The sequence below is a fragment of the Argopecten irradians genome, chromosome 2 (assembly GCF_041381155.1).
Source record: "Argopecten irradians isolate NY chromosome 2, Ai_NY, whole genome shotgun sequence".
NCBI lineage: Eukaryota > Metazoa > Mollusca > Bivalvia > Pectinida > Pectinidae > Argopecten > Argopecten irradians.
In genome coordinates, this window is record NC_091135.1 from 47718877 (window position 1) to 47736431 (window position 17555).

A 17555-nucleotide genomic window follows, 5' to 3' on the forward strand; every position below is an offset into this window, starting at 1 on the left:
CAAAAAACACATAAAGGGAGGCATTATTATTTTGATAAAAATAATCATAGCTGAAATAATTGTCTCGACAATTTTTTCTCTCTCTAAAATACCAACTATATAAAAACGATGTTAGTTTAGGCCTAATAACGGCAAATACAGATACAGTTGTACTTAACAAATGGCCGGGAATAGTTCAGTTCATTAGGGAGGGTCCATTATTCCAAATAAAACCAGGTTACAAAATATTACTTTATGGCATAATGGCATATTCCTGTCACCATTCTTTTAGAATCACAGTACACATAAGCTGCTTTAATTTTTGTTCTAATGACATAAATGTACCTATTTACTTTATTTATTGTAATTTATAGCGGGTGATGTTAATTTATATGTTTACAATATATGTCTAGGCAAGCTAACCAGTCAAGCTGTTTTGTCCGTAGGTGTATTGTGTACCTGTGCTGTATTTCTCTATACTGTGGTAGTGTTTTGTGTCGTGCATTCATTTCTCGTGAGGTGTCCTAAATGTGTGTCTGTGTTTTCTCTGTTGTGATTGGCTGCCTAGACTCGGGTAAGGGGATAAATTCGGGGTAGTTCTAGTAGACTGGGTAGTCTGATGGATTAAGTTCCTGCGTGCTGCCAGCTCCGCTACAAGGCCTATAGGTGACTATTTTATATTTGGTAATTAGGTGGGAATAAAAACCGTAATATGGAATTAGGTACGGGAATGGGGGGCTGGGCATAATATTTGTGTGGATGTATGTGTGATGTACAATTGTATGTTGTAAATAGTTACTGTTATAGTCATAATAAACTGTTCCTTATCATATAAACCCAGTAGTTTGTTCTTCCTCCAACCAACAGACAAGCATATTAAATAATACCCAACGAACCTGGGTTGCACTAGGGGCGCACCGGGCGTAGTTTGACATCTTTTCAACCTGGGCCCGTCTCGCTCCTGTTACATTATCCTGTATGGAGAGGTCAAAGGTCACGAATGTTTGCAGTTAAGCATGCCTCTACGGAAGCATCAGTTTCACATAGGAAAATATTTTTCAGGATAGGGAATAAGGAAATATTGTATTTCAAAATTTGGCGGCTGCCAGAAAAAATTGGCTACACAGTTCTAACAAGTCTGTGAAGGCCTAGACATAAATGAAGAGGCGGCCACCAAATAATTATTATATTGTGACAAATGTAAAACCAAATTGTTATCCTGAAAATTACTCTCCTATGCGAGCCTAATATTCTTCTATAAATCTCAATCTGTTGCAATGTCTGTCTTTATTCTTCAAAATTTGAAAAACATTGATGAACAAATTGTTGAAATGAAATGCTGACTTTTTGTTATATACTGCAATAGGGACACAAATGTAGGACTTGACAAACTGAATAAGTTAATTGATTTTATTTCAAAGCTTTTGTCTGAAGAGAGAATATATAAATAGGCAATGGTACAAAATATACAAGAGAAGGAGAGAGAACAAGAGAGAAAGAGTGGTAAAACATAGAAGTAAAAAATCTTACACATGTACATACATGTCCATAGCTGTAAAGTGATAAAAATATGTAACATACACAACATTCATAGCCTGGACATGTAGTTCACCATAATCTTTAAATCTGTGAATATCAAATACGTTGTACTTTAGTCTGTTTGTTATTACCTGGTAAATATTTGCTCTTGTGAGAAACTTTGTTTAGAGCTATTGACTATTGTTTACCAAGCATTGATGAAATAATTGTCTAAAAACATGCCGTGTTAAGAAGTTCCAGTTTGAAAATCCTTTTCGGTATATACTATACAGTTAATGCACTTTTTCGCTTAGTCTGTTTAACCTGGATACATTATTAGGCTTCCCCCCCATTTTCCCCCCTAATACATGTAAATATTATACAAAAAAAAAAACCAACAAAACAAATCTAGAGGCCCATTGGCCTTAACGGTCACCCGAGTTCGTTTAGAAAGAAACAAAGATATATAAACACTAATAAACTGGCCCTTGAAGTCGGTCAGTGATTTTATAAATTTGACTTTTTAATCTATGAAGAGTATTTGCTTCCATCAAACCTGTGAACTCAGAAGATTTTTTGAAATTTTAAGTCATTTTGACCCTGTTTGGCCCCGCCCCTCTTATCCCCCAGGGGGTCAGCGAGGACTGATATGGATGTTAAAATACTATATCTCAAGCTATTAATTCTAATCAAGTTAGACTCATTTCCTATGAAAATTGAGCAAATAATGTTCAGCAATGTATTTATCATATAAAGTAAACTTGACCCCCTCCCTGGGGGAAACGTGGGACCTCAAGGGTCATATAATTCAAAATTTTCATAAACACCTTAAGACCTTTCCATTTATAAAGAGTATTTGATTCTACCATTTCCAGAATTTAAGAAGATCTTTGAAGTTTTAGCTTATTTGACCCCTTTTGGCCCCGCCCCTCTGCCCCCTGGGGGGTCGGCCAGGACCAATATGGATATAAAATTAAAATGCTATCTCAGGCTAATAATTCTAAACAAGTTTGACGCATTTAAAAATTAAGCAAAAAATGCTCATAAATGTGTTTTCCCTATATAAACTATAGTAAACTTTACCCTCTCCCCACGGTCATACAATTCACATTTTTTGTAAAGGACCTTTAAACTTTACCATCTATGAAGAGTATTTGATTCTACCATTTCTGGAATTTAAGGAGATTTTTGAAATTTTAGCATATTTTGACCCCTTTTGGCCCCATCCCTCAGGCCCCTGGGGGTCAGTCGTGGAAAAATTGTTAATAGGATTCAATGACTATTCATACTGATAATTCTGACAACATTACACTTATTTCCTATTACAAATGACCAAACAATGGTCAAAAATATATTTTCCCTATATAAACTATTGTAAAATTGAACCTCTCACCAGGGGAAAACGTGAGACCCCAGGGTCAGGAGAAGAAGTCAAAAATGTAAATTGTTGATCGCCATACAACGCACGACGACAGACAAAAAGTGTTTAGAATAGGTCACTCGAGTCTTTTTCTCAGGTGTCCTAAAAAGTCTAATAATATAGGCAGGTTTAGCAGTTTATTTTCGGCTATGTAGTTATCCACTGATGTGAACTGGTACTGATTGTTACATCTTTTATTGTATGAGATAATTAAGTTGTTTTATCACAAATCAATGGCTATTACATCTTGATGTAACTCAATCTCAAAAATACCACAACAGACAAAACAGACAAAGGGCAGACAACTGTGGAAATGTCAACACAATAGATAATGTACACAACGGAGAAAGATAAGAATCATCAGAATGGAATCGCACATATTGTTAAACACAAAAAAGGATACATATAGTTTGTAATAAAAATATTCTGACAACCGGTATGCATTGATCTGCATTTTTAACTTGAATATCCATCCCCCCCTACTCAATACTATTGACAAATGTAATCACAAGGGTTGATAATTCTTATTCGATGGCCAGAAGGACCACCATATAATAATTTCTGGTGGTCATTTTAATCTAGTTAAAAGTATTTAAAGTATGAAAGTAAAACATTTGAATAATATATATTTTTTAATTGTTTCATTATTTATTTACATTGACCACAGGACCACCACTAGTATATCAACCCTTGATGTCTAACATTCTGTCAGTATACAATAATGAGATAAACCCCTAAATTGTCACTTTGACTAAAGTTGATTCTCTGAAGGTTGTATGCAGTATAAATCTTTACAGACCACTTTTTGTACAAAACATGTGATAAACAATTCACCACATAACATTGTCAGAGTTGGAAAGTGGGAATTGTCTGACCGTAAATAATATTTCTATGAAACTAATTAACAAAATCTACTTTCTCAAAACATTAGAAAATTATGTATAAATTTTCCATTAATTAACCTTGATTGATGGTTCTCTGAATTAAACATTGGTGTACATCATGAAATTTACAAAATATGAAAAAGACCAACTCTAGAACTCACTCCTTGATATTTCAGTATACATGTGTCCATACAAATCATCCTACTTGCACCAACTAACTTCTGAAAGCTAATAAATTATTGCACAATAAGTTCAGAGTCTGTAGTCAGCAGTTCTGTTACATGTCTATTTACGATGATTTGCAGCGGACATCTTTGTCATACTTTTCATGGAGATGTTTTTTGTAAGCTGTCTGGTTTTTCCATAGATCTGCAGCATGTATGTTGAGTGGACTGTCAATGTTGGGCTCTGAAATATAAAGCATTGAATTATTATCAAAAAATAAAAATAACAAAATAAAATGGGTTAGTCATGTAAGTGGTCTATATCAAATGCTAGCTTCAAATTCTAATCCTAATGTCCAGTATCAAATTAGAACTCTCACTTATAAATCTTATAAATTCACAATTTTTATGTCCTATTGTCTTTATCTGCTCAGTGCAGGAGTACCTGCAAAACAAAAATTAATACTAAGTCACTTACAAAAAAATGTCTTAAATATGGTTTTGTATCTTTTTGTTAATTTCTTTTAATGCTAGCATTAGCTATGCTTCAACATCTGACAATTGCAAGTTTACTTTACAATACAATATTTGATAGTTGTGTACTACATATCCCAAGAACCAAATAATTCAAAGGTAGGTTTCGCCCAACCAAATTAATATTTTTTGTGAAATGTGATAAACGGAAGAAAAGATGAAAAAACATATTAAAATACCTCAATTTAATTTCTTTATGCGTTTGAGATTGAACAAATGTGTCTTGAATACAAAATTGAAGGAAATCCTTGATTTATTACGGTGTCCGTCAGACAAAATAGTATGCAAATGAAGCTGCAATGGATTGTGTTGTCGAAGTTTCGCGCATGCGCATTGTCACACACTAAAAGTAAACAAAATGCCTGAACAAAAGTGTGTGAGATAGAAAATATATATCTGAATCGGCAACAAAGTGGAGGAAATTATAATGGATTTCCACGTTGCACGTGGTGAGTTAAATTTCAACACATATGCCAGCGCACAAACAGCCGCAGACTAACTACATGTATATTTGGTGTACGAAGCTAGCGAGCGTATGTAAGTAACATATAGTGTTTTAGATTATATGATATGTATATACAGTCCATCGCACTTCGATTTGTTGTTTTTTTTTTTTAAACAAACATGCCGTGTCAAGACTGTCACTTCTATCTGACATTTTGTTGCACGCTTCCGTTTGTTGCTGCGGCCTCGTTTTGGAAAAAAATATGTCATGTTCTATACATGTAAAGCTTGACTTCACTCTATTTTTAGAGGAGTATTTTCCTGGTCAAGCTAGGCAACTGACCACCCATATTGTTCGCTGTATGCATTGAAAATAATCTGAAGATTATATCTATGTACATGATAAATTTCAATTTTGTAGTCTTTATATTTCATTGGGCGAAACCTACCTTTAAAGAAGCCATAAACATATTCTCAAAGTTCTACCAGAAACCCAGTTCTTGATTAAATGCATTTTACCTCCCAAAAGACTTTGAAGTGAGAGTAGGATGGTTCGGACGTCATATAAGGCTGACCACTTCTCCTTTAAGATGTCTAGACAAATGTTTCCATGGTGATCCACATTGGGATGGTAACAAGGGGAATCAAACTTCACTGTTGGAGCTTGGTAGGGGTAGCTGCTTGGGAACTCAAGGATAAGCTTGTAACGAAGCCCCTCGTACACCTTAATGAACAAAATGAGACAAGTACAGATACAAACTTAGTTGAATATAAATAAAAGGTCACACAAGGAATGTAAAAATCAGAAAAGATTCCTATATCGACACAGTGGTTAAGATGTCCCAACATAGTACCACAAGTGTAAACCCTTATTTTTTCATTTTGATTTTCTAAAGCATGCAGAAACACTGAAATTAACTATTACAGAAACTTATAAGACCATTCACTAAATTGCATCTTTTGTAACCCTTGAATATATACACTGTCCACCAAAAGTTCTGATAAAAGAATTTTTGGAGGCAGTGTAGATGAGGTATGATAACCCTGATTATCCTTTTTACAATGCATAACTTTTAAGAAAATTCCTAATCTTTAGCACTATATGGAGGCAGAAATATATCACTGTTTTGTTGCACTGGTTTTTGAAATCTGAAGTTGAACAGTATTATTGTGTGTACCGTTCCTGTTGCTCCATCTAATGTGGCAATCCATTTGAACAAATTGTCACCATCAGGAAATGCTGATATCCCAGGGTTATTGGAGGTCTGCAAACAGAAAATTTAATAAGACCAGTGGTTTTCCTTCTGTGTTTTTTTTTTTTATATATATACATGTATTGTTCATTTAAAGTAAGTTTTCATTTCTATTACCCAAATTCAGCATTCTTAGAACACCTATACAGTAACACACAGAAGCAATGTACTTAGTTCAGTATACATGTCTTTTTTTTACCATGTCAAATAACTTCAATAAATTTAAACATTGAAGTTTTCATTCAACATTATTAGTGTCCAGAAGAATAATTTGTAATATAATACTCTGACACTAAATCAAAGTACAGTATTATTTGATTCCATACTGGGACCCAACCAGTCGTCGTGAAGGAACAGTAGTCATGATTTGAGAAAAATTCAATTGTTTGCATTTCATGAAACACATTATTTTCACATAAACAAAACAATTCCATCATGAAGTATTCCTCAGCACCTGCAGACATTCGGAAATCTGGACGCACACTAGAATATGCTAACAATCACGACTACTGTTCCGTCATGACTACTGGTTGGGCCCCAGTACACTATTCTAGAATCTAAGACAAATTTTGCATGTTTATAATTACTCCAACAATGTCAGAGGTATAGCATGACGAGACACTTTTGATGATGAGTCTAACCTCTAACAATCAAGGCAGGATTCACACGGTGCAAAAATAGGCTCAATATAAATTCAAAATTTCAAGTTGTGTTTACACTAACCTTTCACATCCTGAAAGAATTATCCCAAATCATGTTAAAGCCAAAATACAAAACATCACTATTGCACTTTTATACTAAAGTTAGACATTTCTTTACCCCCACCACTATTTGTAAGTTTACGCGGTCATCATTTTTACTTGGTAGTTACAAATTATGGAATGATGACGGAAAGTAAAAATATCATTATCTACAAAATATCTTTCCACTAAAACGCATCAATTTATTCAAATATTTCCAGAATCAATCAGAACAGATAAACAAGAGGCCCTTTGGGGCCTTAACGGTCATCTGACTACCTTGACAATAGTAAGATTAATTATATATTTTGTGACGAGAGGAATTCCAGGCTTGCCGTGATAATGACGTGACGTCATCGCTGGTTCAATTGTTCTACGTCATATTTTTTCAAATCACATTTTGATCGAAACACGGCTTGGCACTCTCTAAGAGGATTTCTGTGGCACTCAAAGGGTTAATGATAGATTCTAATCTATTTTTGTTAGAGTTCGTAATATATTTTTATAAATATTCAACTTTCAAGACCAAGAGTAAACTAACATATAAGTTACAAAACAGTAAAATACTTACCAAAAGTGTCATCAGTTCCTGTTGCAATCTATTAATAAAAAATATTTCCGATGTTTCAGACAGAATCAAATGAGAATATCATAACTTACACGGAGTCTATTTTCAAAATTCGAACCTGCTTGGTTTTTAAGTTTTATCAGTGTGTATTCAGGTGAGGACAGTAAATATTATATATATAAAGACATTTCTCAAATATATTATATGCATATTAGATTCAACTTTAGTTTACTTATGATACAAGCTTTTAAATCTACCATGTAGGCCTACCAACACATCTGCTGCAAAGTAATCAATGGCAGTGGACACGCATCGATATGCCTAGTTTCATTATTAACACTGAAATTTGCCTGAAAAAATACCTTTTGCTGACGGAATGATTATCTTTAGCTGAACTCATTTTCTCTGTGCTATCCTTATTTCTGTTGGAAGTGGGTGCAGCCATAGGATCAGTATTTTGAGTTGCCATTTCTTCTCTTATTAGGCTTAGGTGTTCTTGTTTGAAATTCGTATCTAGGAATGGACAATCCAATGAAAACTTACTTCCGGTTATATTAACCAATCATTAGAGACATTTCATACAGGTTGCACAAGGCCAACTAACACGTCTTATCATGTCTTATCGCAACATCACAATAACATTATGATAATCATTAAATTTTCATTTTATATAAGACAAAAGTAATCATTTTTGAAGCAGCACATTTAAGGCAAACTTTAAGTTATCAGTTTCACGCCGAAGGGAGGCCGAAGGGAGGTAACTCGGAAGAGACCTAATGGGCCTGTATCACTCATCGAACCAGGGCCGTTTTCGTTCATTCGGAGTCAAGAGTCAAGAGTCAAGAAGTTTTATTTAGAGTCGCATACATGGGAACATAATAACATTAGCACTGTAGTGCTATTCTTGCGACAAACATATGTAAAATATCACAGTACAAACAGGTAAAATATATATAGACAGACAACAATTTAACTATAGCAAGCATGCAATAGATACATGATATGGAAACAGCTATCACAGTTTAGCAGAAATAAGAAAATTTAATTTAAAGGTAATAACTTAATAATTACACTTGTATATCACACAAATGTTACACAAAATAGGTTAAGACACTGAAGTGTAATGTACATAAATGCTAATATAGCAAAGTGTAAAAATTTACAGGATATACACTAACATAGTGTGAATTAAAAGTAGAATATTGAAGTCATAGGTAGAAAACAAAAGCTAAAATAAGATTTATAAAAGTAATGATCTTTGAAAAGGTTTGAAATATCACAGGTTATATGGTATAATTACAAGTAGGTAGATTCCAAAGGGGAACAACTCATCCTATATGGTGTGTACAGATGGTACAGGAGCAGATCTGTGTATCCCAGGTGTGAAGCAGTCTGCGAAACGAACTGTAGTTTTCAGCTAGCCGACATTCATTTGGCAGACTGTTCCACACCTGAGAAGCAGCGAAACGAAAAGATCTCTTACCATAAGTGGAGGTGTTTACCCTTGGAATCTTTACCAGGTTGTCCTGTCTAAGATTATAAAAAACTTCTTTCTTCTCAACAAGATTTTGTAAAATATGAGGAGAAATATCATTTAAAATTTTAAAAACTTCAGAGGCCATATCTTTCATACGCTTAACATGTAAAAAATCAAGTTTGTGCCTCCTTAAAATATCGAAGACTGGGGAAACATAGTCATTGTCAATAAAACGAAGTGCTCTCTCCTGGACTTTTTCCATTTTCCTAGTATTAGTCAATGTACAAAAGTGCCAGGCAAGTGGACAATAGTTAAAATTTGAAAGTATAAAAGACTTAAAAATGGTAATTTTCCCCTTCTTTGTAAGATTATTTCCCAGTCTTTTTAAAACAGCAAGTTGTTTGGCAGCATTTCTACAGAGTCGAGATATGTGTGCATCAAATTTAAGAACAAAGTCAATATCTACACCTAAAAGTTTTACAGTATCTTTCACACATAATCTCAAGGCCATCGATGTTAAAAGATTTAATAGAATTTGTTGTCTTCTTTCCAAAACATATAGCCTGGAACTTCTCTGGGTTGGCCTTCATACCATTAAAATTAAACCAGTCTATTAGAACTTTACTCTCTTTTTCTAAGCAATCTTTCAGATGTGTGAAAAAACTATCACCTATCTTAGAGAGAGTATTATCATCTGCATAATTATATAAAACACATTTGTCAACAAAGGTAAAAAATATCATTCATAAAAATATTGAGAATCAGAGGTTCCGACAATAGAACCCTGGGGGACCCCCTTCTTCACATCTGTCCATTCGCTGGTCTCTGGCCCCAGTCTGACCTGCTGCATTCTGTCACTCAGGTAGCTGCCGATGAAGTCAATAGCTGACTTACCCAGACCATAAGCTTGCAGCTTCCCGAGTAGCAGGTTATGAGGAATGCAGTCAAAAGCCTTGGACAGATCCATCAGAATAGCTCCTGCATGCTGATGGTTGTCCAAGGCCTGCCTCCAGTCCTCAAGAGCTCGCAGCAGGACAGACTGGCACCCATAACCGCTCCTGAACGCTGCTAGGAAGGGATTAAAAATAGACTTAAAATATTCACCTAATTGGTTATGAATAAGTCTTTCAAACATTTTTGACATAGAAGGTAAAATACTTACAGGCCTGAAGTTACTCTTATCCATAGGGTTGTTTTTCTTAAAAATCGGTAAGACCTGTGCTTTCTTCAGGGCATCGGGAAAATGGGAAAACTTTACACAATGGTTAAAAAGGGATGTTATAACAGGAGTAAAAGCTACTGAACCAGCTTTTAACATTTTTGAGGAGATACCATCAAAACCTGTAGCTTTTTTCACAATCAACGAGGACAAAATGTTTTTTACATCACCCTCATATACAGGCTGAAAATTAAAAGCATTGTTTTCATTTCCTTCACACATGGTCTTTGTAATATTAACAACACTTGGGTGGTCAGTAAAATTTGACACACCCTCCAGATCCTTACCAATATCATCTGCAACTGTAGAGAAAAAACCATTAAAAACATCACAAACTTCTCTCTGTCTGGATACAATGCTTTCATCTTCTTCTAAAATAATTTTCTGATCATTAACACATTTGTTGGATAAAAAAGGCTTTATAGTAGGCCAAAAATCCTTAGAGGCTGGGCCTCCACCACATCGTTCCTGGAAATAGAGCCGTACAGACTGTCTACGGAGTTTAACTACATAATTTCTTTGCTTTCTGTAGGCTTCCCAGTTAGCAGGTGTTTTCATGCGGTTGTATCTATTACGCAACATAGTTTTCTTAAAAGCAGCCCTTCTAAGATTACTGTTTAAAAACGGAGGTCTATTTAAACGAGGTTTGCGTTCTTTAATAGGTATATGCTCATCAACTACTTCCCTCAATAATTTATCATGAGCCCAGTAGACATCCTCAGTATCATCAAACACATATGCCACATGGAAAGGTACATTAGATAAATCAGAGTTAAAAACATTCTGTTCAAAGTTTTTAAAACTACGGAACTTACTTTTAACCCTAGGCAAGCATGGTGCTGTGCCTTTTATAACAATTCCAATAAGATTGTGGCAGTCACTAAGACCACATAAAACAGAAACTAGGACAATTTGTTAGGATGACATCAACTAGTGAAGGGATACAATCCTTCATAAAACATGTAGCTTCTGTAATTTTATTTGTCAGGTCAAACATGTCACAGAAATCAGACAGTGTTTTACCTTTATTTTCATTTAGGCAATCAAAGTTTAAATCACCTTAAATCATAAAATTGTCATACTTTGTAGATACACGATCAATAGATAAAACGGCATCGTTCATAAAATCGTTATCGTGCATAGAAGGGGGTTTGTATGTGCCAATAAAAGCCCACTTCCTCTTCTGTATGGAACACTCAATAACAATGGATTCCACATCTCTGAGTTCGAGATCATTACGTCTACGTGAAGGGAGGTCAGCACGAACGTAGGCCACGAGTCCTCATCCGTGTGCATTTCGGTCTCTCCTAAAGCACCGATAACCTGGCACATCGAAAAACACGATTGTCAACCGACAACCGATTCTTCCGTTTGTTTAAGTCATTATTTCAAGTATAAATCCTGACGACGGACTTGCAGTTTTTGATTTGATTTAAAGGACCTAAACAAAAAGTTAAACATGATGTTTAAACTCTAAATATTTGTGCGAAGTTTTTGATTGAAAGAAAAAAGGGTCCTCCTGCACATTTTTCGTACTTCATTCTAGAAAATTTTCCGCTGCGTTTTAACAAAGAAAGGATGCTATAAATTCTATGTACTATTAAAAAAAAAGTCTCTTAAAAGATCAATTTGTTTAAATGTCTTAGAGCGAGACAATTAATTCATTTTTTCTGTTACACAACAATGTGCCGATGGTGTGAAGCCGGTATATTCAGATCGAGTTAGGGTTCCATAATGTTATGACGACACAATTATCATTTCTAAATGCAGGTAGCTTTAAATAAAAAAATTACCACATGTTAAGAACGCTTTATAATCATTAAACTTTATCGTAAAACTCATCTCAGCCATTCTAAATCGTAATATTTTTTTCCCGGGGGAGACCCTCGGACCCCCTAAATCTAATACAAATAAACGGCTTCCCGCTTTATCAGTGGGTATGCCAAGAATTTAAGAGCCATCCTATTGTTTAGTCTTATATTTCATGTCCAATAAAATTTTGAGCTTGAAAAAGCTCGAGGTATGGACCAAGATACGCCTTACTGATTTGATTGTAAACATGTACGTAACTTTAATCTTTAGCAGGACAAAAAAACAATTGTCTATTCATAGACATATTTTTTTGTACCATAAAAGATTTCAACACCATAATTGATTACCCATTAATAATATGCTTAATTAGTCCAAATTTGATTACAAGCCTGCCATAGGTCACATGACCGCTGTAAGCCCCATAGTAGATTTATACGTCTTCTGATTGGTCAAGCCCCGTGATTTAGCCCTATGTAAGACAAAGGGAGTCCCCACTATAGAGCCCCATCCATACTGAACAGCTTCAGTAAAAAATAACGACCATCTTTGAAAATTGAGAAAATATTCCTAAAAATGTCAGCATTTACATACTGTTTAGAAGGTAGAATAAATTTAAAACATACCTCCCAACCAACCCCGTCCTTTCCAACTTTATGTGTGAATTTATGGTTGTTTTTATTCTTAACGGAAAAAGGAATAATATATCTTTGTATCATGCATATTGTAATCCTCATCCTTTGTTTTCGTTTAAGATGTATATTGTTTGTTGTGTTATTTTCGCTCAACGGCGTTATTTTCGCTCACCTTCGCTAAAAATTTTCAAGAAACTTAAAAATCATATTTCCTTATAATATACAATACTAATAAAAATAAACGGCTTCCCCGCTATTTATCAGGGGTATGCCAAGATTTTAAGAGCCATCCTATTGTTTATTCCCTATCTTTATTTCATGAAAAATTTTGAGCAAACAAAGCTCGCAGGTATATATAAGTCAGAACAATAACAGCTGTGATTTGGAATGTTGTTAAACGTAAGGCCATGAGTCAAAGACTTCTAATTAATCCTAATATATATATATACATGTGTGCATGATTGATGTAGAGTAACCACGGTAGGATGATACATGTCTCCTAAGATAGCACCGATGAAACCTGGCACTAATCGAAACACGTGACAAGTTTATTGTCAATATTTGTATATATATTTGACAAACCAATGATAATCAAGATGCCGTTTGTGTTTGGAAAAATCCAGATGGTCATAATTTCATGACACCTGATAACTAAGTATAAATCCTGACGGACTTGCAGTACATCACAATTTTTTTGATTTTATATACATACACTGTAATTTGCGAAATTTAAAGGTAATTTTTGAATGATTCTATAACAATAAAGTTGTTTAAACATGCTCTCTTTGTCACACCATTAAAAAATGAAAAATTACATAAAAACTACTGAAGTATTAGTAAATATTGGAAATGTGTTTGAGTAATGTAGAATGGATCCCTGATAGTTCGAACAAGCTATTTACTTAGATTTTTTTTGTAAAAGATCATATTCTGGTAACAAGTCAAATATCGAATGTAAAGATGCAACCGCATTATGAGATGACGATATTTGTCAGTATAAATATACGATAGAACATTTCATTAAGAAAGAGGCGTAACATTAACTGTATGAGTACATAATTATTAATTTTGTCTATACGAATGTTCGCCGATCCGTGTGATGTTCCCGCTATCAGGCAAAGCTAGATATCCAAGGATTTTCTATATCTTTATTGCGTTTCACGATATCTATTAATGTGTTAATTTGTAAATGTATTTCATGATAAGGTACATATTTAGCATATGTTTTTTACATGTAACACCAAATATTATTTTTTTCGTTTGAAAGTTGGAATATATTATTAATTATTTTACTTTACCATAATCATCCATGTGATAGCTGTACTTTCCCATACATATATAACTTAAATGTACCTAAGTACAGGTAAGTATAGAAACTGAGAGACTGAAATAGTCCAAACAACAAACAAACACAAAAAAGTGGCATATGAAGATTCAGCACCCCATTTTCTATCACAAACGCATAGCAAAAATCGTACATGTTTATACACAATTGAATAACGTATCAGATAAGTTTAACAACCCTTCTCACGCATAAATCCTTGAACGTATCAGATTTTAACAATCATATGTGGATCTATTATTTTCATCGGAAACTTGTGCAGTCAAAAAATTGTTACTATTAATCAGAACTCTTTTCATGCTTAGCTTTCAGGAAAGGATCAATATAGGCACTGTCTGTTATCCAATCCTTTTGTTGCTCAATAAAATATTTTGAATTGAATTAGCTTGTAAATACTTGGGATGCTAGATACATGTACTTACATTTGTATAAATATGTAAAAGGCAAAGTGAAATGAATGGCATCTTGACATGTCAGGTGGTCAAGTCGCGAGATATGCATAGTACTCGACTAGCCGCAGGGCACGTGCTAGACCAAACAAGGGCCGTTTTCTATTTGCGGTTTAACTGGTTGGAACCACAGGGATCTGAGATTTAGTTACAGATTATATAAACATGGACCCACCAGAGTGCCCTATAATGACCATTTTTAGACGTTTCAGAGGTCTAGATAAAAAAAAAAGATAAAAATCATATTCTACATGGTACTATATACGAGAAGGGTGGAAAGCTGACCACAGACTCCAAATTCTCTGGCAAATTGCCTAATTATCCACGATACTATGTGCATGCCTTTTGAGTACTTCTTCTCTCTGGGTATGACATGAATGCTGAAGAAAATATGTCAAGTGTAAAGTTATGATTTTGTGAATGTGTTCATTTTTTATCCGTAATGACGGATTGGGCGTATTTGTTGTTTTTTATGTGACTCAAATAATGAAATGGGTTTGTCGCTTCGTATTGCTGTCGCAAGCTACATGAAACATCATTAAACTATTCCAGTCTGGTTATTTGATTTGTGTCTATACTACATACCCAATTGCCTTTGCTAGTTTGCTTAGACAATTAACATCTCAAGTAGAACAGTCGGGCAAGGATGATTTTCTACTCAATAATTTGCTTTATACATAATAAAACACACTATAAACTAATTTGTCGGTAAAAATCAACGGTGTGAAATTTCCAAGATAGCCAAATATACCAATATTTTATGTAATGTGATAATGGGCAACGAAACTTCAAGTTGTCGACTACCGTGCTTTAATTGGTGCATTATGACAACAATGGTTAAAGAGAGAGATAGTACTTATAAAATTCCAGAATGTCCATTAAGTACATAAGATATGGGGTAATAACTCCTATGTATGAAAAAACCAGTGTCAATGGATACTGTAATTTCTATTAGAATTATACATGTTTTTTTTACAGAAACAAAATGAATAGAAAAATAGGGTTTTTAATAAATCTCTCGCCAAAATCTATGTTTCTCCCTATAAGATAAAAAGAAATGGAATATTTTCTTTCAATAAGGTCATAATATTAACAGATTATGTAAATGGGGTCTGCGTCGAAAAAAATATAAAAATTGTGTCGAGGTGTTTGGGCATTATTCTGAGTAGTTTGACGATATCTTATAGTTTCACAGAGCGTAGAAGACGAAGAAATTCGCCAAAATCTGTCTGCGTACGAAAGAAATTAATTTAAAAGTACATGTATAGCAAAAAAGGGGGACGTATATGAGAAGGATAAGTAAAGTATAGGAATCCTAAAACGTCCTCCCGGCTGACTATGTCCGTGGTTACATTTACACGCAGCCTCGCTTTCACTGCTTTCAACTTTCCTTTACTTTAATGGTCAGAACTGGGGAACGTAAGCAGAACTTGGCCGTCGTATTAATATGTGAGAACTTTTGGAAGACCAATGAACGCATTTAGACTGGTTTTCTTTGCCCGACTATTCACTTTAATATATGTTGCTTTCATGTAATATGTTTATAAGGGGGTGCAGTGCTTTCACTAGTTAGTTGCTGAAATGTATATGATTGACTTTAGTGATTGCATTCAGCTCAAGGATTTATTCCTTCTCATATACGTCCTTGATTCAGTTTCAGTGACATTATCGAAAAATGTAGAGCACTGCACCTCTCTTGTGTATATAACTGTCTTTTCATTAAATTCATTCCGGCAAAATTTCAGTCCTTTGGTTGTTTATCGATCCATAGCACAGGGACCTGGCACGATTTTTTTAAACTAACAGTATACATATATATATATTATAGTATCAAGGGTATGAACTCGGCGGTCGAGAAAAACGGACCTATTTTTTTAAAACCGTGATTATTTTAATAAATGGGTTATATACAGTATTGACGGATATCTTACCTTAAAGAGAAATAATGCATCTTTCCATTGAGTGCTTGATGAACAAAATTGGCCAAGTATTGGCGAAGTTATGGCTTGATGAATCGGGAAATTTACGAAAAATATGCTAGGTAGACATTTCCCTGTCCGGTCGAAATGTCGTCTCGGCTCTAATGGGCACCTCAAAAATCCACAATATCTACTCTTGTGGTGGTAAACAGTACCCATAACTGTGTTCATCCACAATCTCCTTTGGAGGTGTCATGACCCGTACTTTGTAGAAACTCCATTTAAACATCGTGTAGCTCACTTACTTTAACCGTCACCGCCATGTTCATTTTTCTCTCGGAACGCTTCTCGAGTTTACCTACAAGCACAACATTACATAATTTGCATAATGTAGTCACGATATGTAAAGTCGAGAAGCGTTCCGAGAGAAAAATGAACATGGCGGTGACGGTTAAAGTAAGTGAGCTATGTGAGCTGTGATCCATAGGGCCCCCCCCCCAAAAGTCCTCATTATTTTGTAACCCCCCCAACCCGCGCCCCGCACCCACAGGACACAGGATCCTTATACACATCTATAGATAGTGACGTCGCTAACATAAAATTAATACCTTACGAGCGCCGTAGTCTCTCTAGTTTAAGGATTTTTTGGGGTCGGGTTAACCCCCGGAAAAAATATTACGATTTAGAATGACTGAGGTGAGCTTTACGATGTATTTTGATGGTTTTACGAGCGCCGAAGGCGCGAAATTTTTGTGATTGGGGGTACGGGGGTCTCCATCGGGAAAAAAAATCACGATTTAGGATGGCTGAGATGTGATTTACGATGTATTTTGATGAATTTGTGAGCGCAAAAGGCGTGAGATTTTGTTGTTTGGGGAGTCCGGGGGTCTCGCCCAGGAAAAATGTTACGATTTAGAATGACTGAGATGAGTTTTACGATGTATTTTGATGATTTTATAGCGTTCTTAACACGGTAATTTTTCGATTTAAAATTACCTGCATTTCGCAATGATAATTGTGAATGCCGTCATACCATTATGCAACCCTGCTCGATCTGAACTAACCGGTTTCACACCATCGGCACTCAAAATAATAATGAATTAATTGTCTTGCTAAGATATATAAACAAATTAAGCTTTTAAGAGACATTTTTTTTATAATCCCTTGATGGACACTTGATGGATCCTGGGGATCGGGGTGG

At 34.8% G+C, this 17555-nt stretch overlaps 1 protein-coding gene across 1 annotated transcript; it reads right to left on the minus strand.

The window, feature by feature from the left end:
• Positions 1 to 1375: 1375 nt before the first annotated feature.
• Positions 1376 to 8035, minus strand: LOC138315745 (ubiquitin-conjugating enzyme E2 C-like). The gene is made up of 5 exons (XM_069256990.1): positions 7867 to 8035; positions 7508 to 7535; positions 6122 to 6208; positions 5463 to 5667; positions 1376 to 4209 (listed from the first exon to the last, which is right to left on the minus strand). The coding sequence occupies exons 1-5, from the start codon at positions 7971 to 7973 to the stop codon at positions 4091 to 4093; spliced, it is 546 nt and encodes a 181-aa protein (XP_069113091.1). The 5' UTR covers positions 7974 to 8035; the 3' UTR covers positions 1376 to 4090.
• Between the last annotated feature and the right edge of the window lie 9520 nt (positions 8036 to 17555).